This window comes from Notamacropus eugenii, chromosome 2 (genome assembly GCF_028372415.1).
Source record: "Notamacropus eugenii isolate mMacEug1 chromosome 2, mMacEug1.pri_v2, whole genome shotgun sequence".
Taxonomy (NCBI): domain Eukaryota; kingdom Metazoa; phylum Chordata; class Mammalia; order Diprotodontia; family Macropodidae; genus Notamacropus; species Notamacropus eugenii.
The window spans coordinates 267384636-267410179 of NC_092873.1; the positions used below are offsets into that span (position 1 = coordinate 267384636).

Genomic DNA, 25544 nt, shown 5'->3' on the forward strand with positions numbered 1-25544 from the left:
CCAAGGATTTCCCTATGACAACAGCAAGGTCAGAGAACAGTAGAAAATGGATCATGGAATAATGAGAATGTATCTTTCTGTGTTACAGCTAGGGCAAAAGTACACCTATCGCCATTAGTAAATAGTTGGGTTACATTGGGTAACAACAAAGAGATATTTGTTCTGCATTCGTAGAGGCATCTGTGCCTAAAATCCTGCCTACAACGCAGGGCAGAGAAAGGAACCCAGTGTGGCACAGACCAGGCACCCTTAGGATAGCCCTCCTCTGAAAATGAAGGCCTAACTCTAAGGCTTTTCCTTAAATGCCCACCAATGCTGCTGTCTAAGCTGCCTGAGGAGGAATCCCTTCTGCCTGAAAATAAATACAGTTGTTTGTTCACCATGGTATACAGAAGCTTAGGCTGGAGCTAGAAAGGGTATTGTGTGGACCCACTGCCTATAATCTACAGTGAGCCCAGAAGTTCAGGGAGGGACTGCCTAGTGTTATTTTTGCTCAACATTATAGTAAGTGAATGTTCTTTCATAATTACATTTTTTTTAGTCTGCATCAATTCATACTATTTTATTACAGCCTATTACATTAATTTATCACAATTTAGGTGCTTCCTAAATCATAGGCACTTGCTTTTGGTTTTAGTTTTTTTTTCTACCTCAAAGAATGTTAGGAGTCAAGGTAATTTAGGCAAGGAAGTACAGGAAATGTAAGTTTCCAGCCCCAACCATATCTTTACTGCTTTTTTTTTTTCTTGCCAGACCAGTGATTGGTACCCAATTTGTAACCAACGCCACCTATCCCTTCCAATGTGCCCCCTAGGCACCCAATTCCACTTCCTCCTCAGTCTTCAGAGAAGCCAAGATTCCTCCCCTGCTGACAGAACCTCTCTGGTTGAAGTGAGTTACTCACCATCAGCCGCTTCCAGTTCTCCCACTTCCTCCATGGATCAGTAACCTCTTCTCCATTGATTCACACTGTTGCTATCTACCACCCAACAACATCTAGTAGCTGTTATCTATAGACTAGGTCAACTCCCCTTCCTCCCTCAGCAAGTTCAGTACCTGGATCTGAAAAACAAGATATATCTAGTGTTTTACAGGCTAGATTTCTTTTTTAAGGACCATGCCTTAAATCACTCTCACTCTTACTGACTGGCCAACAATCAGTCCCAGCCCAAGCCTACCTTGGTTTCTGTTTGGATTCTGATGGCTCAGAGTGAATGTAAGTATCATTTGTTTCTGTTTGGGCCAGAAACCTTCAGGAACTTCCCCTCCCAAAATGATTTCTTTTTAAACTAGGTAAAAGAGGCCACTTCTTTGCCTCATTTCTTACCTAGCCTTAATCACTGAATGAGCATTGCCTTAGATCAACTGAGACCTGGGAAAGACCTTAATTTAGAAAGGCCAAGATCTCCCTGTGCTTCCTGGGTCATCTCCAGTTGTCCTGATCTATATGTTGCTCCAGGACCCAGATGGCTCTGGAGGACAGAGACTTTGCAGAGCCCTGCCTTGCTTAAATCCAATTCACTTGCAAGCCATGGTATCACCTTCCCAATTTGATGGTCCTCTTCAAAAATGAGGGACAAACCACAATCTGGATCACAATTTATCTCTCAACTATCCTCACAGTAGGGGACTTCCCCATACTCAAACACCATAACCATACAGTTCCTCATTCTAACTCATTTCTCCATGACCTACTCCTCCCTACCTCAGCTTCATTGAAAAATGGTCATACTCTTGATCTTGTCATCACTCACCAAGGCACCATATCTCTGTGTTCAAGAGTTCTGAAATACCCTTATCTTACTACAATCTTTTTAAGCTTTTACTTTGCCCTCTGCCTTCCTTCATGAAACCCCATTCTGTATTCACATTGTAACTTCCAGTCTCTCAAAACTGTTTTCTCCCCCACACTAACTACACTCATCTTTCCCCCATCTTGAGCCAGTTAAACTTTTATGCTGTCTTCCTTGGTAGGGCCCCCTTAGCATATCACCAATTGTGCTCTGCCAAGCTCAGCCTTGGATCACATGCACTTGGTTCCAAAGAAATATGCCTCTCCACCACCTTTGCAGGGGTGGGAGAGGGTTCTACATATATAGAACACTGCATAATATCAGATGTTTAATATATTTGATGCTTTTCTTTCCAAAAAAATTTTTATATGGAATGGTTCTGAGGTGGGAGTGATGGGGTGCTTGGGAGCCTGTGCTTGGATCCCAATTCCAAAATCGCATTTCTGTCTAGCCTCAAAGCATTATCCCTGGCAGGTTCTCTCCAGCCAGAAGACAGCCTGCTCTAGCAAAACCTGTATCTCTCTTCCTGATACAGAAGCCAGCTGGTGTAAAAATCTGTTGAACCAGCTTACGTACTAGTTGAAGTGGCTGTGTACTGATTTACTACTCACTGATCAATCATATGTATCCTAGACTTAGATGTAAGTCTATCTCGTCTAACAAAGACATTGATGGGAGCAGCCTAACACTGATAGCAGTCAGCCCTGTTACTTCACTTAGTGACATTTCAGGCCTAAAACCACACCTCCATGTAGCCCCACCCCCCCTTGGGCTATTTTCTGATGAATTCTGGGTAAAATATTTGTGCAATACTAAAAGTACATGTTCTTTAAGAACCAACCACTCCCTAATGCCACCCTAAATCACCTAATTAGCCTATTTGGCACATGCAATACTACAGAATATATAAACTTTACCTGTACCCCTCTAATGTTGCAGGTTCCCTAAGAACTCATGCCCACTGAAAAGCATAACAATAAATCTTTACCACCTTGACTTCAAGAATTCTTGAGTCTGATTTCATTCCAGACAACCCACCCAGGGAACTCAAGACTCAAGGTTCCTGTATCTTTCCTGACACTCATCAGGAGGAGAAAGGAATACAGGAGAAATCTTAGCCTACATAAAAATAATAAATTTGTAAACCAGTACAATTTATAATGGTCAGGCAGTATATAGCTTTGGGTAGTCTAAATTAAAATTCCATTTTAGTAGTTACTATGTAGTTCTCCACTATGGACATTTTTAAACCTCTGTTTTAAAAAAATATTTTTTTAAAGATGAAATCTCAGTATCTTCCATAATACTCTGATTAGTCACCAAGGATAATCTTAACATTGACATTACTCAGTTCCCTCATCCTAGTATAGCTGACCCTGGGTTCTTGATCAGGTAACCTTTCTCTGAAAAACAAATGAAAAATGTTTCTCTATTCTCAGGTGAGGGTGATGATGATGATGCAGAATGTTACACACATTGTTAAACTTGGTTGCTTTTTGCTGAAGGGAGGGTTCCACTGGGGGCTGGAGGGATTTGGCAGGGTAGATAATTAAAAAATAAAAGTATCAGTAATTTTTTTAAAAGAGGTGTGGCTATCAAAGGAGTCAAGTTGTGGTGAAATCTCGTACCTACAATGGAACCATTTGGAGTACAGGTTTGGCAAGTCTAATATATCCATTACCAGACCATCAATGTTAAGTTCGGAGAGGCTCACCACCAGTTAACCAGTGATTTTGACCACAGCAAATTGAGTATCTTTAAAAGTATGCAAGATGTGTGATCTGTTAACAGTGAAGAGTGTACTTCCAATCTTCAAAATATTGAAGTAATGTACTCCTTAACTCTTGGACAATTGGGAGCTACAAGTACAACTCAGCTTCCCCCAATAACTGCCTCCCTTTATGCTAAGTACAAAACCTTTCAACATGTTACTAAGACATTGTAATCTTGTACACATATAAGATGTACTGACCAACAGTGAGCTAGGAACCTAGAAGTGGAGTATGTCAAGATGGACTGCACTAGGAAACTCCACAGTGCGTTCAAAATCTCAAAAATCTCTGCTAGTGCAAAAGCTCACGTATTTAGAACAACATTCTGGTGATGCCACGTTGTTACTGTTCAGTTGTGGCCTACTCTTCGTGGTTTGCCATTTTCTTCTCCAGTGGACTAAGGCAAACAAAGGCTAAGGCCAGAATGCTCTATCCAGTGAGGATTCTAGTGCCCGGTGATACTTCAGAATTATGGAGCACCATAACATTGTAAGAATTAAAATTATAAGTCATGCAGAGGGCAATAGAAACATGGTAGGCAAAATCATATAGCATGTTTACCAATAACAAATTTTTGCCCAAATAGAGTGAGATACATCAAAATACATCAGTAGATCCCTATGACCAGAAAGGGAAGTAGATTGTTCACATAGTGTGATATTCATCCTGATAATAAAAGCCTCCTTTTATCATTCAGCTTAATGTGCTGTTTCTTTTTGCCTCCAGCAAACACTGAGCTCCTCTGGAACATCTATGAGAAACAAAACTAAAATCAACCAGGATAAGAAAGTGTAAGGAAGTGGAGAAAGGGATATGGTCCACATCAGAGCTAAAACTCAAACTGATAAAACAGCTAATTCAAAATTACCAAAAAAAAGTATTCTTGTGAACAGTGAGTGACTAAAATAGCAAGATAAAAGATGAAACTATTGCCAATATGCAAAATTTGGAGCCATAATCTGTTTGTCAGTAATTTGTTACCCAAAGGGAAAGAAATCTAGACCTAGATAACATTTTAATTTTCTTTAAAGTCTCTAGTCATATGATTAGACGCTTAGAGGCTCCTCAGTTCAATCAGTTCATTTTAGAGATGAGATAAATGAGGCCTGGAGAGGCGAAGCAACTTGCTCAGTCACTCAATGAACTTACCTATGGTACAGCCAGGGTTTAAACTCAAGTCCCTCCAAAACCAAATCCAGCACTTTCTCTCCTACACAATGCTCATGACCAAAGTTGGAAGGGGAAAAAAGGTAAGTCAGAATGTTTTACAATTTATGATTTATAGCCCTGCTACTTTCAGATAGTTTGAAACAATGTATACAAGTTAACACAAAAGACAGGAAATTTTTATTTTTTTTAAACAATTAAAAGGAGCAAATGTGATAAATTCTTCACTCCAGATGAGCACTGAACTTCTGGCAGTTAAGGCAAAAAAGGATTAGTTTAGGAAGGTGTTATCGTCTGAGAGCTACAGAGAATATAAGGAAAAACAAATAAGACAAAAGGGAGGAGACAGAAAAAAAGATGACACAAGGCAAAGGGGAAAATAAAACAAAACATCCAACCTTAGATTTAAGGAATGAAGTGATTAGCAGCCTCATATGCAAAAGGGAGTTCAATTACTCCTGTCATTCCCTACCACAACCTAGTTGATCTGCTGAAGCGTTAAAAAGATAAAAAAAGATTTTTTATCATTAAAAGGATAAAGGTATGGCTTTGTACTATCCTATGTCAGCATACTGAACATGTACAAAATAGTACTGCAAGGGCTTTGGGTTCTGTTAATTGTAAAAACAAAAAACCATCAATAAATTGATACCTGATTATGACCTAATCATAAGTTCCCTAATATCCAGGCTTTACAGTTCACTAATAAAATCCTTCCTCCCATGACTTAGCAAGCACATCAGCATGTACATTAAACTAAATGGCCATCACAGTCAGCCTGCCAGTAGACGCTGGGATTGTTGTGTTGAGTTTTATCTAGATTACTATAACATTAGCTTTTTTCCTCATTACACCAATACACTCAAGACTTGAAGATCCTTTGGTTATTGTAAAATGCGAAGGGTACAAAATAACCAGACTAGAGATTTATCTTTCATGATTTTAACTTGTGTTTGTAAAGTCTTGTTTCCAAACAAATTCTTCTGTGTACTCGGTGCCCATGTTACAGTTCTCCGAACAGGTAAATACAGCCAGAGTCCCCCAATCAACACTTCTGCCCAATCTGTCAGCCTTCAGGTAATTTAGAAGCTGTGGCATAACCTGAGAAAAGACAACACAGAATTGGAGAGCAGCACACCCCTGTTCTTGTTCAGATTAAGGCTAATTATAACAAGCTTGGTTTTTATACTTTTATCTTAAATTATTTAAACTCTTTAAGAAAGATCTACTACATAACTGACATTCTCCAGCTCCATGTAGCCTTCTGTTTAACATATGCCTCTTTATTGGGAAGGAGCAGCCAACTAAGTAAGTAGGTGCAAGTCTCTTCACAATCTATAAGTCCTGGAGAGATCATCTGTCCTGGCTGTTTTTTATTAAAATAGTTCTAACAGTTACAGTTACTAAAAATGTTAAGAACACTAATGTTACCTCATTTTATAATTAGTCAAGGGACACAAATAAGTAGTTTTCCAAAGAACTCCAAACTACCAAAGGCCATACAAAAATATGCTCCAAGAGAAAAGGCAAATTAAAACAACTCTTGAAATTCCAACTCACATCTATCAGACTGGCAAAGCTAACAAAAAAGGACAATGACAGATGTTGGCGAGGCTATAGAAAAACAGGCTGTTGGTGAAGCTGTGAATTAGCCCAGTCATTCTGTAAAATAATTTGGAACCAAAACCTAAAAAGTCACTGAAACATGCATATACTCCTTCATCCAGTGATACCACTATTAGGACTAAAACCCAAAGAGATCAAAGAAAGAGTAAGAGGACCCATATGTACAAAAATATTTATAGGGGTTTTTTGTGAAAGTCAAGAACTGAAAACTTAAGGAGATGCCCATCACTTGGGGAACAGCTAAATATTGATATACAAATCTAAGAAATTAAAGGTAAAAACATGACAAACTTGAGAAGACATACATGAACTGATAAGAGTCAAGTTGGTTGGTCGTTGTCCTTTGTCTTCAAAGAGGACCAAAGTGACATCACCAAGATAAAGTGAAGTTTCAGTGTGTCCGACTGGCTGATCAGGCCAATATGAGCTCGAAATGCTCTACCACAGGTTGGGCACAGTCCACTTGAATATTTGGGGTGGATATCCCAAATTTGCATATCCTGCGTTGACTTTGTGCTGTTTCAATTCTGCTTTGCTTGAAGAGCACAGCACCCTTTCTGACGGGGGCATGCCATGCTGAGTGGTCCTGTGCCAGTGTCTCCCATGTTGCATAGTCAAATCCAAAATTCTTGAGAGAGATCTTGAGAGTGACCTTGTATTGTTTCTTCTGACCACCATGTGATTGCCTGCCCCATGTGAGTTCTCCATAAAAGTCTTTTTGGCAAGCGTACATTTGGCATTCAAACAACGTGGCCAGCCCATCAGGGTTGTGTTCTCTGAAGCACAGTTTGAATACTTGGCAGTTCAGCTCAAACAAAGACTTCAGTGTCTGGTACCTTATCCTGCCAGGTGATCCTCAGAATCTTCCTAAGACAGTTCAAATGGAAGCAATTCAGTTTCCTAGCAAGGTGCTGGTAGACTGTCCATATTTCACAAGCATATAACAATGAGGTCAGCACAATGGCTCTGTAAACCTTCAGTTTGGTAGTCAGTCTAATACTTCTTCTCTCCCAAACTTTTCTTTGGAGCCTCCCAAACACTGAGCCACCACCACACCATCCATGTGGAACCATCGGATACAACAAATGGAGAAGTTTTGAATGCTGTGGATAAGTTCACTTACCTTGGTAGTATACTTTCCAGGGATGTACACATTGACAATGATGTTGATACAAGCATTGCCAGAGTGAGCAAACATGGACAGTCTAACAGTCAAGTAAGCAGAACCTAAAGAACTATTTATACAATAACAAGAATAAAGAAAAACTACTTTGAAAGACTTAGGAACTCTGAACGACACAATGGCCAACTACTACTCCAGAGGATCCATAAGAAAACATGCCACCCACCCCTATTCAGGTTACAGAATGAGACATTTTTAGACATGGCCAATGCAAAATTAAGTTCTGTTTGACTGTGCATATCTGTTACAAAGGTTTTGATCCCTCCCCCTCCTTTGAGGAGAATGAAAAAAATTTTTGTTAAATTTTTATTTAAAAATTCTTTTTAAATTTAAAATATTCTAATGTTAAGAATGAATACTATAAATAACAATGTATACAGAAACTATAACCTACTGATTTATTTTGAGAAAAGAGTAAAAAGTTAGAATCGGGGCAATATAATTCTTCTTGAAATTGTGTCCTATAATAAGATCATATACTAGTTAATCTAAAAATCACTGCAATTCCAAAATAACCCACTAGGAGACACACTTTAGTGCTTTAAAAATCAATGTCAAGTTGATATATGGAAAAAATAAATTCCTACCTAAAATCCTCTTACAAAATATAGTCCCTATTCACCACCGAATAATGAAACTATGTTTTCAGGACATTTCCACTAAATGCATATAGGTTTCAATGGTATTAGTCCATATGATATAAAAATATCTAGATTTTTTAAAGATCTGGTTCTCTCCCAATTCCCTCTACTCAGTGAAAAGAAAGAAAACAAAATCCTTGTAACAACTATACACAGTCGAACTAAACTAATTTCTGCACTGGCCATGTCTAAAAAATTAATGTCCCGTTATGTACCTTAAGTCAAAAAGTATATGTCATGTTTCCTCATGGGTCCTTTGGAATCCCAGTTGGTCACTGTGTTGCTTAGAATTCTTAAGTCTATCAAAGATGTGTCTTTATAATACTAATGTTACTGTATAAGTTATTCTCTTCCTTATGCTCACATCACTCTGCATCAGTTCATAATAAGTCTTTCTGAAATCTTCCCTTTCATCATTTCTTCCAATACAACAGTATTCCATTACTTTCACATACTATAACTCGTTCTCAGTTTCCAGTTCTTTGCTACCACAAAAAAGAGCTATTATAACTATTTTTGTACATATGGGTCTCTGTTTGAAAAGGATCCTGTTTACAGCCAACTACAGAGGCAAATACTTCTTATAGTCTGATAGATCCATGTTCATCACTGTGAGTACTTTCCCTGATGCAGATCACCTCTTCCCAATGTTTTGTCACCCCATGTGATTCTAATTTATGACTTTTCACAAATGTTCCATAGAGGATCCATTCCTTTTATATATCAAGGACAAATATATAGATAAAAAAAATTAATAATTCAGAAAATGGACTAATTTTTAACCTTGATCATCCCTTAAGTCAGAACTTATACCTGGAATTCAAATATCCTCCTGGCACCACATGAACAATTTGGAATATCTTGTTCTTGAGGAATATTTTCACCCGAAATCCAGATAGGCTCAATACCTCTGCCATATCTAAGAATCTAAAATCAAACAGGAAAGTTCTTAACACATTATCAGTCACAAATCTTACAAAAAGAGTTATGAGGTAAAGATTTTCCATCAATAATGTGGCTTTACAGATAGCTTTGGAAAGCTTACAGAAGTTTAAAGTTCTCCTAAATGTGGCAGAAATAATTATCTGAAATAGTCTGATATATAACATAACACATATACATTTGCCAGAAAATACCTATGTTATTATGCAACAGTAATGCTTTCTTAAAACATACACTGTGATGTCAAAGCTGACAAATCTACTCAGTTCATCAGTAATGAAAGCATTATGATTCAACAGAAAGATCTCAAAATTATTCCATGCTTATATGCTTATTCCATTTGTCACTATCTTTGCATTCTACTTAGTGCAGCTGGTAGCAGAGCAGTAAATAAGAAAGCAGAGTGTCCAGTCTAAATCTAGCCTATGGTCCAGCAGAATACATCTCCAGTGCAGCACTCAGCTCTTCAGCATCCTATACTTAAGATATATGTTTAAGGTTAGCCAGAAGAATTAAGAAACAAAGAGAAAAACTGAACAAATGCCAGAAGAAACACTCTAAGGTAAAATCCTTTAATGAATCAACTCTACCAAATATTCACTCTGCTCTAACGGGATACTGTGAAAATTAATACCCAGCTAGAAATCACACACTTCACTCATAAGATCCAAACATCATATGAAGTAATGATCTGAATTTCCTCCCACTTATACCCTTGCTCACTTCTGAGCTTGTTACTTGGGTCTCATTATATTTTAGGGATGGGACTTACACAAACTTAAATGGGCTTTTTTCAGGTAGCTAGCATGTTTGAGGTGAAGAGAAATATTCAAACTGAAAAGTACAGAGTCCCACAAAGCAAAAAAGGAGAGTAAATTATCTTCTTCCCGAAAAGGCAAACTGCATAGACCCCATCATACAAGGATGCAAAGACATCGTAAAAAGAAAAAAATTTCTGTAAAAATTATCAGTTGTAAAGTACTAACGCAACCATATTACAGAGCATTGTTTTTATAGACTGCCCATCAAGGCACAGTCCTTTGTAAAAAATATGTTGTGGTAGATTTTTACCTTCTATGGTAATTACTCAAAAAATATTTTTCTAAGGTAAAAGATATAAAAATTACTCTTTTTCTACTTTACCTGGTCTGGCTCAAGGGCTATTTGAGTTTTAAATTTCTGGAAGATTTTATCTTCTCTAGATTCATGCTTTGCTATGGAATCCAATTCTGCCTCAAGTGCTTCATCTGAAAGAAACAAACAAATGCTATAAACAAATTCTAATGGCAATAGATATACAATAACAATAATCCACTTATTTAGCACTTTATAGTTCACAGAGAGCTTTCTTAACAACTGTGATGTAACTGTTAACAATATTATCCCCATTTTACAGATTACAGTACTGAGGATCACAGATGTTAGTAACTTGTCAGGGGGTCCTTCCTACTATACCATATCATGGTAAATCTATTCAAAGTAACTTTCATGCACTTACATCTTTTTTTATGGTTTTATCTTCTATTTTTATACCCCCTTTATTTCTAAAATTTAAGTGAGGTGTGTAGGCAGGCCCTGGAGTCAGGATAATCTGAGTTCAAATCAGACAATAACTGTGTGACTCTGGGGAAGTCACTTAACTTCTGTCTGCCTCAGTTTCTTCATCTGCAACATGAGGAATGTAATAGTACCTACCTCCCAGGGTTGTTGTGAGGATCAAATGTGATCTCTGTAAAGTTTTTAAGAGTGCCAGACACATAGTAAGTACTTAATAAATGTTTCCTTCCAGCATAAATGCTTTTTCATTCAATCATTGATTCAAATATTCCTACCTCTCCTTTTCCCAGCAAGCCATCCCTAGTAAACAAAGAATAAAAAAAAGAAAAAAGAAGACTGCAAAACGCACCAATATATATCAGCTGAGTCTAACAGGATATACAACATTTTATACCCATAATCTCTCACTTCTCAAAGAAGGCAGAGAGATGCCATGCATATATTTTCCTGTAAGTATGTTAAAAAATTAAAGGCAGCTATTTTCACTGCCTTCCTCAGGATCTGAATCCTATCCAAGCTTCAAATTCTATCCCTTTCATTACATCATTCCCATTTCCTTCTTTGTATGGTAATAGCTAGGTTGTAAACATAGTAGCAGTACAGTATAAAAGTTAATTGCTGTTTCTTTGTGTTATGTACTCTAGCCCATATGAAAAATTAAAATACTATTTAACATTTACAGAGCACTTTAAGGTTTACAAAGCACTGTACAGATATTACCTCATTTGAGATCCTACAAGATACTGGCTATTAACATCTCCATTTTACAAAAGAGGGAACAAAAGAGAAGTAAAGTGGTTTCCCCAGACAAAATGATCACAACAAAAGACAAGGGCCAGAGTCTATACCTTACAGAGGAGATAGTCTTCTCTGAGGGGGCGTGGGGAAGGAATCAGAGAAAACTGAATGGAGGTAACATGAGCTGGGACTTGTGAGACACATAAATGATGACAAGCAGAGAAGGCAATATGGAGTCTAACAGGCACTTCAGATAGAGGTGATGGCACAAGGAGAAGCTCAGAAGAAGGCAAGACAAAGACAAGTTCAGGAAAGCTGAGAAGACAAGCCAACTAAAGTATAAGGTTCACACAAGGGAGTAGTGATGAAGTATAAAATAGAAGTTGAGACCAGTTTATGAGAAGACTTGAATGACAAAGCAAATAAGTCAAGACCATTTGGCAGGTAATGGGATACCACTAGAGGTTTTCAGGCAAGAGGATAACAAGATGAGAGCTGCCTTTAATAATAATGACAATCTCATCTGATCCTCACAACAACTTTACAAGGTAGGTGCTATTATTATCCTCATTTTACAGACGAGGAAACAGAGACAGACAAAAACTAAGTGACTTGCTCAGGGTCACATAGCTTGGAAATGTCTGAGACTGTATCAGAACTCAGATTTTCCTGACTCCCAGCCCAGCAGTCTATCCACTGAACCATCTAGCTGGCATCAAGGTGCCAAAGGAATTGGAAAAGGAAAAAGATGTGACAAACTATTATAATGGCCCAATCATGAGCTATTGCAATGCAGTAAGAAAGTAGAATTAGCCAATAAAAACTAATCAGTTCAAAAAATCTGACTGTAAACAGAAGAATTACAGTGAGAACAAGGTGAAATAAAATTTTCCCTCCAAGGTAGGAGATTTGGACATAGTTGTATACTGAGGGTAAAAAGTCAATGATTTATTTCCCAATAGATACAGTTGCTAAAGGACATAAAATAGTTTTTAAAAGAAAAAAATGGAAACTATCAGTCATATGAAAGAATACTCCAAAACACAAATAAGAGCTATAACTAAAAACAGAGTGAGGTGTCTCCTCACACCTATCAGACTGGCAAAGATAACAAAAAATTAAAATGATTAATGTTAGAGGGCCTTTAGAAGGACAAAGCATACTAATCCTCCTAGTGTAGCTGCAAATTAGTCATACTATTCTGGAAAGCAATTTGGAAGTATCTGGAAGCTAGAAAAGTCAATGTACTGTATATACCCTATGACCCAGTAATACTACTACTGGACACATACCCCAAGGAGACCAAAGACAAATGGAAGGATTTATATAAAAACATTTAGAGGCACACTTTTGTTGTGGTAGCAAAAATAAGGGATAAAAGAGACTGGTGAGAGGCAGAATATTAAGCTAAAGAAGATAGAAGATGAGTAAACTCATGCCCAATTACTTTTATTTTCTCCATAAAGGAAAGGGAGGGAAAGCTTTTAAGAATTCAAAATTCCCAAGTCCAAAAGAACTTAAATGCAACCTGATATTGAGAGGAAAAAAAATCAAAACCAAATAAGCCTTCAAATTTGGGTATTTATAATTCAAATTATAGGTAGTTAGCACTAAAAAAACTTCTTATCATAGTAGCCTAAAAATATTTATGAAAATGTAGTTTCTATGTAATTTTCAAATACTTTGTACACAATTTTGTTGAATGTGTTATTCCACTGTATAGCTAGAAACTAAATTTTTTCTCAACTCCACATTAACGCTAGAATTGGATTTAAACCTGGACTCTCAACACAAATTTGATACTATTCCAACTGCCTTGAAATGGCTTATTCTGTCAAATTATTGGCAGATATATACAAGGTATTAACTTGGGTTGTATGAACGGGCTAAATTAGGGTAAACTGCTTAAGACAAAACATCTAATTTCTCTGGGTGAGTATAACTCTCTAACCACTTCAGTGGCCACCATTAATTAGAAAATGCCTCCCAAGACAAGGGAATTAAAATTTTCCTGATGAATTGATAAACTTTCTCCTGATGTTAACAGCCACATTTATATATAGTATCATGGACTACATTCTTTTTCTTTTATGAAGCTACAAAAAACTGCAAGGGTGAACTAGAACTAAGGAAGCTAAGAGGGAGAAGATATATATATATTTTCAATCTGCAACACTTTTATTTATAGGCTGCAGCTAGTGAGGTGGCTAGATCAGTGACATTTGGCCTGGACCTGAGCCAACTGGAATGACTGGAATCCTAGCATTTTCTCTACTAGGGAGGGATAGAATCCTAGATGTTTAGTGAGAAAGGCTCATTGATATCTAGTGGTGAAAATCATCACTGAGAGCCAAGAATCCAAATGATCTATTGCAAATTATTGCTAAAAAACTAAGAAAGTCTTTTCTGATATTTTCTGATATTCTGTGCTTTTATCCTGTCATTTGTTTTTATTTTGACTGGTCCTGTGATTTCACCAATGCTCTGGGTGAAGAACTTCCCTCTAAAAATGCATGCTGGCTAGGTCACTGAGAAGTTAAATGACCTCCTCAGGATCACAACACCAGTATATGGCAGAGCCAGGACTGGAACCCAAGGCCAGTTCTCTATCCACTATTCCATACTGCCTCTGCTTCTATCCTATTACATAATGGAGTCAGAACAGAACAGCACAAGTTAGCCTTCTTTTTCCTTCACTTATAGTTGGCACATCTGCCTAGCTAATAACAATGAGATTATCTTTGCAGTTATATTCTATTTATCTGCGAATGAACTGTCTTCTTAAAATTTATTTCTTGCTCTTTCCTCCGGTCCTCCACTAAGATGGCGTCCTGTAAAGAAGGTACCGGCTCTGGTTCCGCCAGTTTGACTTCTACAACCGGCGTCGCTGGGCAAAGGAAAAGGCAAAGGCAGCTCGGGGGATTCAGCCGTGAAGCAAGTGCAGATCGACGGCCTGGTTGTTTTGAAAATAATTAAACATTAAGAAGAAAGACAGGGCAATAAAGTTGTCCAAGGAGTACTTTTGGGTCTGGTGGTGGAAGACAGACTTGAAATCACCAATTGTTTTCCCTTTCCCCAACACACAGAGGATGATGCTGATTTTGATGAAGTCCAATATCAGATGGAAATGATGCGCAGTCTTCGTCACGTAAATATTGATCATCTTCATGTTGGTTGGTACCAGTCTACATACTATGGCTCTTTTGTCACCCATGCTTTCCTGGATTCTCAATTCAGTTACCAACATGCAATCGAAGAGTCTGTAGTTCTCATTTATGATCCCATAAAAACTGCTCAAGGGTCTCTATCCTTGAAGGCATACAGGGTGAGTCCTAAACTGATGGAAGTTTGTAAAGAGAAAGATTTTTCTCCTGAAGCATTGAAAAAGGCAAATATCACCTTTGAGCACATGTTTGAAGAAGTGCCAATTATAATTAAAAATTCACATCTGATCAACATACTAATGTGGGAACTAGAAAAGAAATCAGCTGTGGCAGATAAACATGAATTACTTAGTCTAGCCAGCAGTAATCATCTGGGGAAGAGCCTACAATTATTGATGGACAGAGTGGATGAAATGAGCCAGGATATTGTTAAATATAACACCTATATGAGAAACACCAGTAAGCAGCAGCAGCAGAAACATCAGTATCAGCAACGCCGTCAGCAGGAGAATCTACAGCGCCAGAGCAGAGGAGAACCTCCTCTCCCTGAAGAAGACATGTCCAAACTCTTTAAACCTCCTCAGCCTCTTGCTAGGATGGATTCACTCCTTATTGCAGGCCAAATTAATACTTACTGCCAAAATATCAAAGAGTTCACTGCACAGAACTTGGGCAAACTCTTCATGGCTCAGGCTCTCCAAGAATACAACAACTAGAAAGAGAAAACCCATGACTTCTCGTCTGATAAATTGTTTCCAGATAAAGGTGCTCATACATACTCTGAGGTCACCTGTGGACAGCCCTTCCAAGAAATAGAATTTTCTTAATGAAAATGACAGTACTCATTTGACATCATTGACTCACTTTGACAGTAAAATTGTTCTTATGAAAAAAATAAAATCTGTTTTTAATATTCTTACTGTTTTCTGATTTGGTCCTTACTCTGATCTGCAACTGAGTTGCTCCCTGTCTTGAATGCATGTACAAAACAGTGAATAAAAGTTTCCCTGCTTTCTCTGAAAAAAAAAAAAAATTTATCTTACCCATACTGCCTATGAGCTCTGAGTCTTCACACTTTTCCAGGCCTTCAGGAATGCAGTCAGCAACAGGAACATCGTCAGGCTCTATCTCTTCTGTTTCTATTACAATTTCATATTCCGGAAAAAGGAACTCGTGGTCTGGGATTGTACTATTCAAATTATCTAAAAGAATATATCTGCATTAATAAGCATGTAAAGTTATAGGTAATAGAAAAATGACTCTGTGGGCCTCTTAAAAAGTTCATGATCTTTATTTGGTAGCCCTTCAAATAAAAGTATTTATTGGGTTCAGGAATGATGTATGCTGAGGAAAGGCTTACTTAGAAGGGATGTGGTAACACAACTTGTTCAGCCATTCCCCAACTGATGGGCATCCTATCAATTTCCAGTTTTTGGCCACCACAAAAAGAGTTGCTATAAATATTTTTGTACATGGAGACCTACCTATTTTTACACACCAAGATTCTTAAAGAACATTATCAGAAATTCTAACATGTTTTTTGATAATTCCATTCATGCTTTAATATTTCAATTAATGATATCCATCCAGAAGATACTAAATCACATCATATGATGTAATATAATAAATTACATAGAAAGTAATCATCTCTTCCAGCTTTAACAGTCAAAAGTGTCACTTTACAAGGAAGTGTGCCCTCCTTTTTTTTTTTTTAAATCAAAGAAAACTTTTTATTGTAGGTGCAGTGAGACAGCTGGACACAGTTTAGATGATTCCAATTTTGTTGGCAACATCCAAAGCATCATAGTCTGGAGCAAGACGGACATAAGCTTTCTTCCCTCCAGCAGGGGGGATCAGTGTGTTGACCTTGGCCACATCGATATCATACAGCTTCTTTACTGTCTGCTTGATCTGATGTTTGTTGGCCTTGTCCACAATGAAAACTAGGGTGTTATTGTCCTCAATCTTCTTCATAACAGACTCAGTGGTCAAGGGAAACTTAATGATGGCATAGTGATCAAGCTTGTTTCTCCGATGGGCACTTTTCCGAGGGCATTTGGGCTGCCTTTGTAGTCTTAGTGTCTTGGGTTGCTGGAAGGTGGGGGATGTTCGGATCTTCTTCTTTTTGTGGCTATGGACACCCTTCAACACTGCTTTCTTGGCCTTCAAGGCCCTGGACTTGGCTTCTGTCTTGGGCGGGACGGCTTCCTTCTTCACCTTCAGCGCAATCTTGGGGGAAAGGGTCTTCCGCGGTGCTTCTCAGGAGCTTATAGAGCTAACTTGAAGTGTGCCCTCCTTGCCATCCTCTCTCTTCTTTGCATAAGAAAGGGGTCTGCAGCTGTGAAATACTGTGCATAATGTCAACCTTTTCAGTATTTTGATTAGTTTTATGTGACCTTTTTATTTTTCTTCTTAAATTCTTTATCAGAGAGGTCTGACTGACTCTGGGAGGGAGATGGGAAGAGGAGCACAGTGGGAAAGGCAAGTGATGTGAACAAAATATATCAATAAAATTTTATTTTAAAAATTAAGTACACCCCAGCGGCTCATCTTTTGAAAACAAAATCATTTTTGACATCACTATTAAGAACTCAGATAGAAGAACTGACATCACTATTAAGAACTCAGATAGAAGAACTGACATCACTATTAAGAACTCAAAATAGAAGGACAGGGAGCTGAAGGAAAATTACTTGGAAAATGATTTTTTTAAGTATTTAACTTACCTGATGTTGTACAAGACTGCTTATGTCCCAACTTCCAATCGAGAGTCTGATGATCCTTACTACAATAATGGGCCTTATGACACTTGGAACAAACTTTGGGACCCAAACAGCCACAAACCCTACAGAGATGAACACCAGATCGAAGCTGCATACTTAGAGAATCATCTTCTTTATCTGGTGGCTCCTCAGATGGTGGTTCATAAGAGTAATGATCATTTTTCCTGGGTAGCTGATTCCTAAAAACTAGAAAAGTAGGATGAAAATAGTCAAAATATATCCATAAAAATAGTATGCCACTAAAAAGAGAGTTCTCTAAATTATGTCAAAGGAAAAATTATGGCATTCACAGGAAGCTGGTATTAGAGTAACAACCCTGGTTCAGTGCTTCAATGATTCTGGAGTTGCTCATAATGTGAAAGAATCTGTTACTTACTGAGTGGTCACAAACAGAGTTGGGCTGAACAATTCATAAACTGTTCAAAAATACAGACTCTTGCCTCCAGTTTAATCTAAAGATAACAGGGAATGTTACATTGTTGTGAACATTCCTTTTTAGATAAGTTTTCCATTTCATTTGTTTCTTTATCAGGTATAATTTGACTTTTTTCCTCATTTGCTCTGAATTTTTTTCATGGAAATACTTATTAGACAACATTTTAGAAATATGCTGGTGGGGAATTCCTGCTTTAAGCAAAGACTGGACAAGACAATCTTTGAGGTCCCTAACTCCTAGATATGCCAAATTGAGGAACTGGCAATTTTTTTTAGTGAAGGCAAATTTCAACTCAACATAATAACTTAACTATCAGTTTGAACTATTAAAAAATGAAAGAAAATATCTTTTTTTCTAGAAGCATGATGTACCAAAAACAGCATTAGACTTGAAAGTCAGAAGGTATCTAGATCTGAATCCCACCTTTTATACTTTCAAGCTTTATGAACATAAACATGGCACAAAAAATCATACAATAAGAGTTTTAAAAAAATATCAACAAAAATCCTTTTCTTGGTCCTCATCTTCCCAGAGCTCTCTGTAGTATGTGAAGTTGCCAACCACTCCCTCCCACCTATGTCACTGATTCTTTTCAACCTCCTCTGAAACATCATCATGCATATCCCAGTCTTGAGGTGGGTGTACCCTCTGGCTCTATCCTGGACCCATCATCTACTGTCTACCAGACACTTCCACCTCTATGTTCCACAGATATCTGAAACTTTGCAAGTCTAAAATACAATTTTCACTCTAAACTCATTGTCCTAACTTCCTGATTTACATCAGTGACATCACCATCCTTTGAGGGTGACACTCTTTCCTTATACTCATCCCTCCATGTCAATTCAACAGCCAAGTCCTGTGAATTTTACCTCCACAACATCCCTCTCATCTGTCTCATTCTCTCTATTCTCACTACAACCATTCTCATTCAGGCCCTCATCAACTCTTACCTGGACTATTACAAAAGACTTCTAATTGGTCTCCCTGTCTCCAGTCATTCCCCTCAGCAAACCACCTTCCACATAGCTGCCAAATTGATATTCCTAAAGCACAGGTCTGACTATGTCACTCCCAGGTTCTAAAAGCTTCAGCAGATCGCCACTGCCTGTAGGATAAATATAAACTCCTGTTTGTGATTTAAAACCCTTCACAACCTCACACCAGCCTCTTCCCAAGTTGATTACACATTACCACATGAGACTTTCACATTTCAGTCGAATGGACTTACATGCTGTTCCCCAAACATAACATCCAATTCCCCCACCTCCATGACTTTGCACAGGTGGTGCCTCACCCCTGGAATGCTCTCCCTCCTGTTCTCCAGAAGTCCAGACTACATTAAAGGGTCAAGTTAAGTGGCCTTTCTTCAGATTTCCTGCCCCAGTTGCTGGTGCCCCTAACATTACCATATATTTACTTCTGTAGGTATTTTGTACCTAATCCTAAATCTGCTTATCTGCTACATATTGCACCCGCTGTTAGTAGGTCTACATGCTGAGGAGTTAACCCAAACTGGTGGATAAAAGCTATAGACTTGAAACAGGCACATCTAGGTTTCAATTCTTCTTCAAGACATTTAATAACTGTCACCCTGGGCAAGTCACTTAGTCTCTTTCAGCTTAGCTTCTCACCTGTAGAAGTGAGGCATTAATAGTATATACCTCAAAGGCTCGTGGTGAGATTGAAATGAAGCAATATTTCTAAAGTGTTTTGTAAACATTAAAGCACCACAAAAGCCTGACTTATTATCACCATCATTACTATTGTTATCTGAGGCCAAACAGAGCAAATGTAATCCCTCTTTCATGTCAGCCTTTCAAGTGCCTGACATCACAGGCAACACAAGCACAGCACACACTAATAACGAAGAGACCTAATAATGACTAACATTTATATGGCACTCGCTATGTGCTAGAGGCTTTACAACTATCTCATCTGATCTCCACAACAACTTACCTGCGAGGTAAGTACTATTATCCCCGTTTTTTCAGCTGATGAAACAAAGAGTCAAACAAAGGCTAAGTCCCTTCCCCATGGTCACACGGCTGGTAAGTACGTGAGGTCCACTTGAACTCGGGTCTTCCCTCTCCAGGCCCAGCACTCTGCATTCGCTGCACCGCCGAGCTGCCCCCAGCCTCTGCCAGCTACTGTAACCCACCATGTAGCAATTCTTCATTTTTTCTGGTCCTCTCTGCTTTCACTTATAAACTGGGGCTAACAATTGTAGCAAGTCCTTCTGAGCTCCGGGTACCTAGGAGGCTAACTTTGTTTTCAAAGGAGCCAAAATCCAAACGGGGGCGAGAAGGAAATCAGAGGGAAATTTTTAAAGGAGCAAAGAAATAATTAAGGCAGAGGGTGGAAAAAAAGAGAGGAGGGAGTACTGGTAAATAGCTGAAAACCTGAACTCCACAGCACTTCTCTCCCAACGCCCCCCACACACATACACACAGTAGGGCTTCCGGCTCCCCTCTTTTCCTAGGTCCCCCTCCCCCCGCTCCTGGAGTCGGGAAGACCGAGTTCGATTCCGGCCTCAGACGCTTACCAGCTGTGTGACCCTGAGCCAGTCACTTAGCCCTGCTTGCCTCAGTGTCCTCACCTGGAAAGCGGGAATAATAACAGTACCTGCCTCCTGGAGTGGCTGCGAGGACCGAGTGAGAGAACACTCGGCACCAGTGGGCCCTGCGGGCGCGGCTCGGGTTCCCTCCCGGGCACAGCTCTAACAAAGGCCGAGCGGGCCTGGCCAGGGCCGGCCCCGCAGGGGGGAGGGGGGGCGGGGCTGACCTCGGAGGGCGGCGCAGCACGGAGGCTCCCGACAGCAGAAGACAAAGAGGCTGCGGTGGAAGGCGTCGGCGCGGTCCGGGAGCGGCGCGTACAGCTGCAGCAGGAAGGCGAGCGGCCGGCGGCACAGCGGGCACGCCAGCTCCGCGAGGCCCGGAAGGCCGCGCTCCGAAAGCCAGGCCGGCCGGCCGCCCACCTTGCTGGGGAACTGCTCGCTCCGCAGGCGCCAGCCTGGCGCTTCGACGGCGAAGCCCAGCTCCACTGCCGGGGCCGGGCCTGCGGCCGACGCCATGACGGCACCCCGGCACCAAGACCGGGGAGACAACTCTCACGTTCCTCCCGAAGGCCGCGAAGCGGAAATAGCCCTGCCGCCACCGGAAGCGTGCCCGGGGGGAACCGTGTCCGGCGCACACCGGACACCCAGGACGTGGGATGGTAGGTTCCCAGTCAGAGTCATTCCGCTCTGCTCTTGTTGGGGAGGGAGGGAGGAACGCAGAGAATAACATAATTGAGAAGTAATGATTATGGGGAAATGATAACTGGTATTTATGGAACATTTTAAAGTTTGCAAAGGGCAAACAATGGTAGCTAACAAGCCCGTGCTTCTTTAAGGGTTACAACGTTTTATCTTACATTTTTCTCATCTTATCCTCACAACAGCCCTTCCAGACAGGTGCTATTTATTATCTCCGTTTGACAAATGAGGAGACTGAGGCAGACAGACCAGGATCTAGTCTACTGCCGTGTCTAGGCTACGTTTAAACTCCGGTCTTCCGGCCTCCAGGTCCACTACGAATCCATGCCAGTCGTGTCCGACTCTTCGTGGCCCTGATGAGGTTCAGACTCTGGGAGCCTCCGGGAGCTCCCCCTGAATCTTCCCACTTAATCTGGCCTTTCTTACTCAAATCTAATCTTCCCATTTGTTCCGGCAGTCTCGGAAGCCCAAGGGCTTTTCATTACCATTCTGCTCCGGTCTCTGTTGCACCCCCCACCCTTGATCCCACCAAAACCCCCTTCCCCAGGCTGCCGACTACTCCCATCAAGATCTGTATTCATTCCCATACAGTCCCAATCTAGATCTCTGCATTGCCCCACCTGCTTCCCACCCAAAGCCTCCTTAGTCTGATGTCTCCTGATGGCCTCCAGCTGTTTCCAGCCTTTGACATTCCTTGGATTCCCTCCTTGAACCCCCTTCCTAAACCCCCCCTCCCATCACTCTAGACTACCAGACCCCCCCCACCTCCCACCCCCCATTCCTCCTATACTCTTTTCTGTATTTAAGTTCCACCGCGCCTCCATGAAGGCGCTCAGATGCAATCCACCTCAGACTGTCTAGCTGGGATTCTGTCTGGCCCGCTTGTGAATACAAGCTTCACAAATGCTTAGGCTCCTTAAAAGGCAACCCAATTTGGCGAATCTTTAATAAACGTTGTTTTCTTTGGCTTTAAGAAGGCTTGAGTCGAATCCATTCGAGCACGACCCGGACTGTCGGTGTTTTGGGGTCCCCAGCACCCCTGAACCTCTTCAGCCCCATGGTGGGGGTTGTCTTGGTAAAGACTGCGGTGGTTTGTCATTCCCTGCTCCAGCTGCTTTTATAGATGAGGAAATGAGAGACCCAAGTGACTGCCCAGAGCCAGACCTTGGAAGGGTCTGCGGTCATATTTGAACTAGGGAAGAAGAGCACTCTGCACTATGGCGCCCCTGGTGGCCCAGCCTGGAAGTACAATGGAGAGCGGAACTGATTCAACTTTGACAGCTGCCTCATCGGTGAAGGATGAAGAGAATTCTTATAAAAGGAGCCTATTCATTATCCTGAGTTAATTAACATTGTGGGGCTGTGTTCTCACAAGTGGAAAGAATTCATTTATAGTTGCAGTGAGGGATTCAGCAGTCACCTGCATTGATCTGTAATCGATCCAACACCCAGAGTATTGTAAATAGATCATTATATAAATTATAGAATTAAATAAATGTAATTTAATTTATAAATATAATTTAATTAAATAATAATCTACATCCTTATTTTATGACTGAATCTGTCTCTAGTGCACAAGACTGCCCTTATACCTTTGTTTCCAGCCACTCATCTGCATGAGACCTGACTGGAACCTGGGAAATGGGATAGATATGATCATCATAAGCAGTGGGGGGCTCCCTTGCTTGGGGAACCCCGTAAAAGCAAATTGTCCCTGTGCCCTGCCTGGCGGTGTGTCGGACTTCGGGGTGTAGGAAGTTAAAGAGAACAAAGCTGCTACCAATCCTAGGTTACCACCTATCCCTACGAAAGGCTGATGATGGGAAAAAAAACTGTAGCTAACCAAAGAGTATCTGAGGCTAAATTTCAGTTTAGGTCTTCTTGATTCCAGAACTAATGCTCTATCTACTGTGCCCCTTAGTTGCTTAAAGTATAGTGATCATATAAAGTATAATCATAACCCTGTAGCTTATCATCTTCCAGAAGCTAAATCTTTTATTTTTGTAATTAAAATGTAGGTTCCTTGAGAGAAAGGACTTAGTACAATGTTTAAAAGTGCTTAATAAATGCTTTTCCATTCTGTTTCATAGTAGCAAAAAAAACCCAGCAATAGTGATATGAATAGACCTAAAAAGAAAAAAACATGCATAAACGTTAGGATACATGTAAAAAGGTAATAAAATGATGAACTAACACAGGAGTTATTGTGTTATATTAGCACAGAAACAAATGTTAACAGCCAAATAATCAAGTAGGAACACAATTCAAACATGTATATGCAGTTATATCCAAGGCATCTTGTATGTCTAGATTGTCACCTGGTGTCATGTGTAACCACTTCTCCAGTTTTACCTAGAACATCAGTTGTGACCTTTCTGCCCCTAAACCTCTCGAATGAGACTGATGATCATCCCTTTCACAATCACAGTCCTTCCATCTTTACACCTGAACTTGTTGAAAAGCCAACATTTCAATGCCCTGTGAATTCTCTTTGTTCTATAACTGATCCTTTCCCCTTTTCTAAATTACGATTTTCCTCAATTTAAAGCAAAGTTGAGTAACAGTATAGAGTAGTGGTGGTGGTGTTTTTTCAACGGCAATGCTCCTTTATAAATTATCTGATTTAGGCAGTCCTTATACAACTGATGAGTGGTCTCTTTTGCTTAGAATCCACTGAGGTGAATGTCTAGCATTTCTCTCCACCTGTTCATCAGAGAGTTCATGTAACTCTCCCATCTCACTGTCACTGTTGGCGACAATTCGGTAAAGAGGCAAGTTACCCAAGCTCTCAACAGCTTAGAATGGGATAGCTACCCACTAATCTGTTAATTTATGTGTTCCTTGAACATTGTTCTTTCTTAGCAAAACTCTGTTGTTCCTGTGTCTGCCAGAGTTCTTATGATCAGAAGTTACTCAATTGGCAGGTTTCTTTTAGCTGCTCCCTTCACTAAGAAATGTTGACAGTATTTTCATCCTTTACATCTTTTGAGACTCCAAAGTATCTCATTACATAGGTGTGACCCTCTTCCAAACAAGAACAAATATGATATAAACCTTACAACATTGTTCTTACTAGAAATGCCACATGCTTACTCCGCTGAGATTTTTTTTTATTATCTAAGAGCTTCTAACATTAAAATAACACCTAGAAAGTACTAAAATAATTACAGTAGGCTTTAACATTGCTCTTTCTGACAAATCTCATAGAAATATAAATGGCAAAGAAGTTGATCTAAACAAAATGTTAGAAAATGTAGCTATGGGCCCCCGCCCAAAGCCCTGAGGCTGGAAGCAGCATTTGAATCTCAGACCCCAAACACTGGCTGGGAGGATCAGGAGGTGAGGTGGGTGTGAGGAAAATATTCAGAGGTCAAGTCACTGGCTGGGAAAATGCCCAGAAAAGGGAAAAGAAATAAGACTATAGAAGGTTACTTTCTCGGTGAACAGGCATTTCCTCCCTTCCTTTCTGATGAGGAAGAACAATGTTTACCATCAGGCAAAGACACAGAAATCAAGGCTTCTGTGTCCCAGCCCACTCAATGGGCTCAGGCCATGGAAGAGCTTAAAAAGAATTTTGAAAATCAAGTTAGAGAGGTGGAGGAAAAGCTGGGAAGAGAAATGAGAGACATGAAGTCAAAGCATGAACAGCAGATCAGCTCCCTGCTAAAGGAGACCCAAAAAAATGTTGAAGAAAATAACACCTTGAAAACTAGCCTAACTCAATTGGCAAAAGAGGTTCAAAAAGCCAATGAGGAGAAGAATGCTTTCAAAAGCAGAATTAGCCAAATGGAAAAGGAGATTCAAAAGCTCACTGAAGAAAATAGTTCTTTCAAAATTAGAATGGCACAGATGGAGGCTAAGGACTTTATGAGAAAGCAAGAAATCACAGAACAAAGCCAGAGGAATGGAAAAATGGAAGATAATGTGAAATATCTCATTGGAAAAACAACTGACCTTGAAAATAGATCCAGGAGAGACAATTTAAAAATTATGGGACTACCTGAAAGCCATGATCAAAAGAAGAGCCTAGACATCATCTTTCATGAAATTATCAATGAAAACTGCCCTGAGATTCTAGAACCAGAGGGCAAAATAAATATTCAAGGAATCCACAGAACACCGCATGAAAGAGATCCAAAAAGAGAAACTCCTAGGAACATTGTGGCCAAATTCCAGAACTCCCAGGTGAAAGAGAAAATATTGCAAGCAGCTAGAAAGAAACAATTCAAGTATTGTGGAAATACAATCAGGATAACACAAGATCTAGCAGCTTCTACATTACGGGATCGAAGGGCATGGAATAGGATATTCCAGAAGTCAAAGGAACTAGGACTAAAACCAAGAATCACCTACCCAGCAAAACTGAGTATAATACTTCAGGGGAAAAATTGGTCTTTCAATGAAATAGAGGATTTTCAAGCATTCTTGATGAAAAGACCAGAGCTGAAAAGAAAATTTGACTTCCAAACACAAGAATGAAGAGAAC

General features: G+C 39.8%; 2 protein-coding genes and 1 pseudogene across 2 annotated transcripts; 1 reads left to right on the forward strand and 2 right to left on the reverse strand.

Moving 5' to 3' along the window:
* Positions 1 to 4889: 4889 nt before the first annotated feature.
* Positions 4890 to 21040, reverse strand: PDCD2 (programmed cell death 2). The gene is given in 8 exon segments (XM_072643958.1): positions 4890 to 5833; positions 8996 to 9109; positions 10268 to 10371; positions 15627 to 15785; positions 17310 to 17552; positions 20587 to 20880; positions 20883 to 20979; positions 20981 to 21040. Coding segments are annotated over 8 exon segments (1230 nt in total). The 3' UTR covers positions 4890 to 5674.
* Positions 14228 to 15483, forward strand: LOC140527202 (eukaryotic translation initiation factor 3 subunit H pseudogene; annotated as a pseudogene).
* On the reverse strand, positions 16304 to 16939 carry LOC140530432 (large ribosomal subunit protein uL23-like). Its single transcript, XM_072649949.1, has 2 exons — positions 16933 to 16939; positions 16304 to 16841 (listed from the first exon to the last, which is right to left on the reverse strand). Exons 1-2 carry the CDS (start codon positions 16937 to 16939, stop codon positions 16348 to 16350), a joined length of 501 nt encoding a protein of 166 aa, XP_072506050.1. The 3' UTR covers positions 16304 to 16347.
* Positions 21041 to 25544: the final 4504 nt, after the last annotated feature.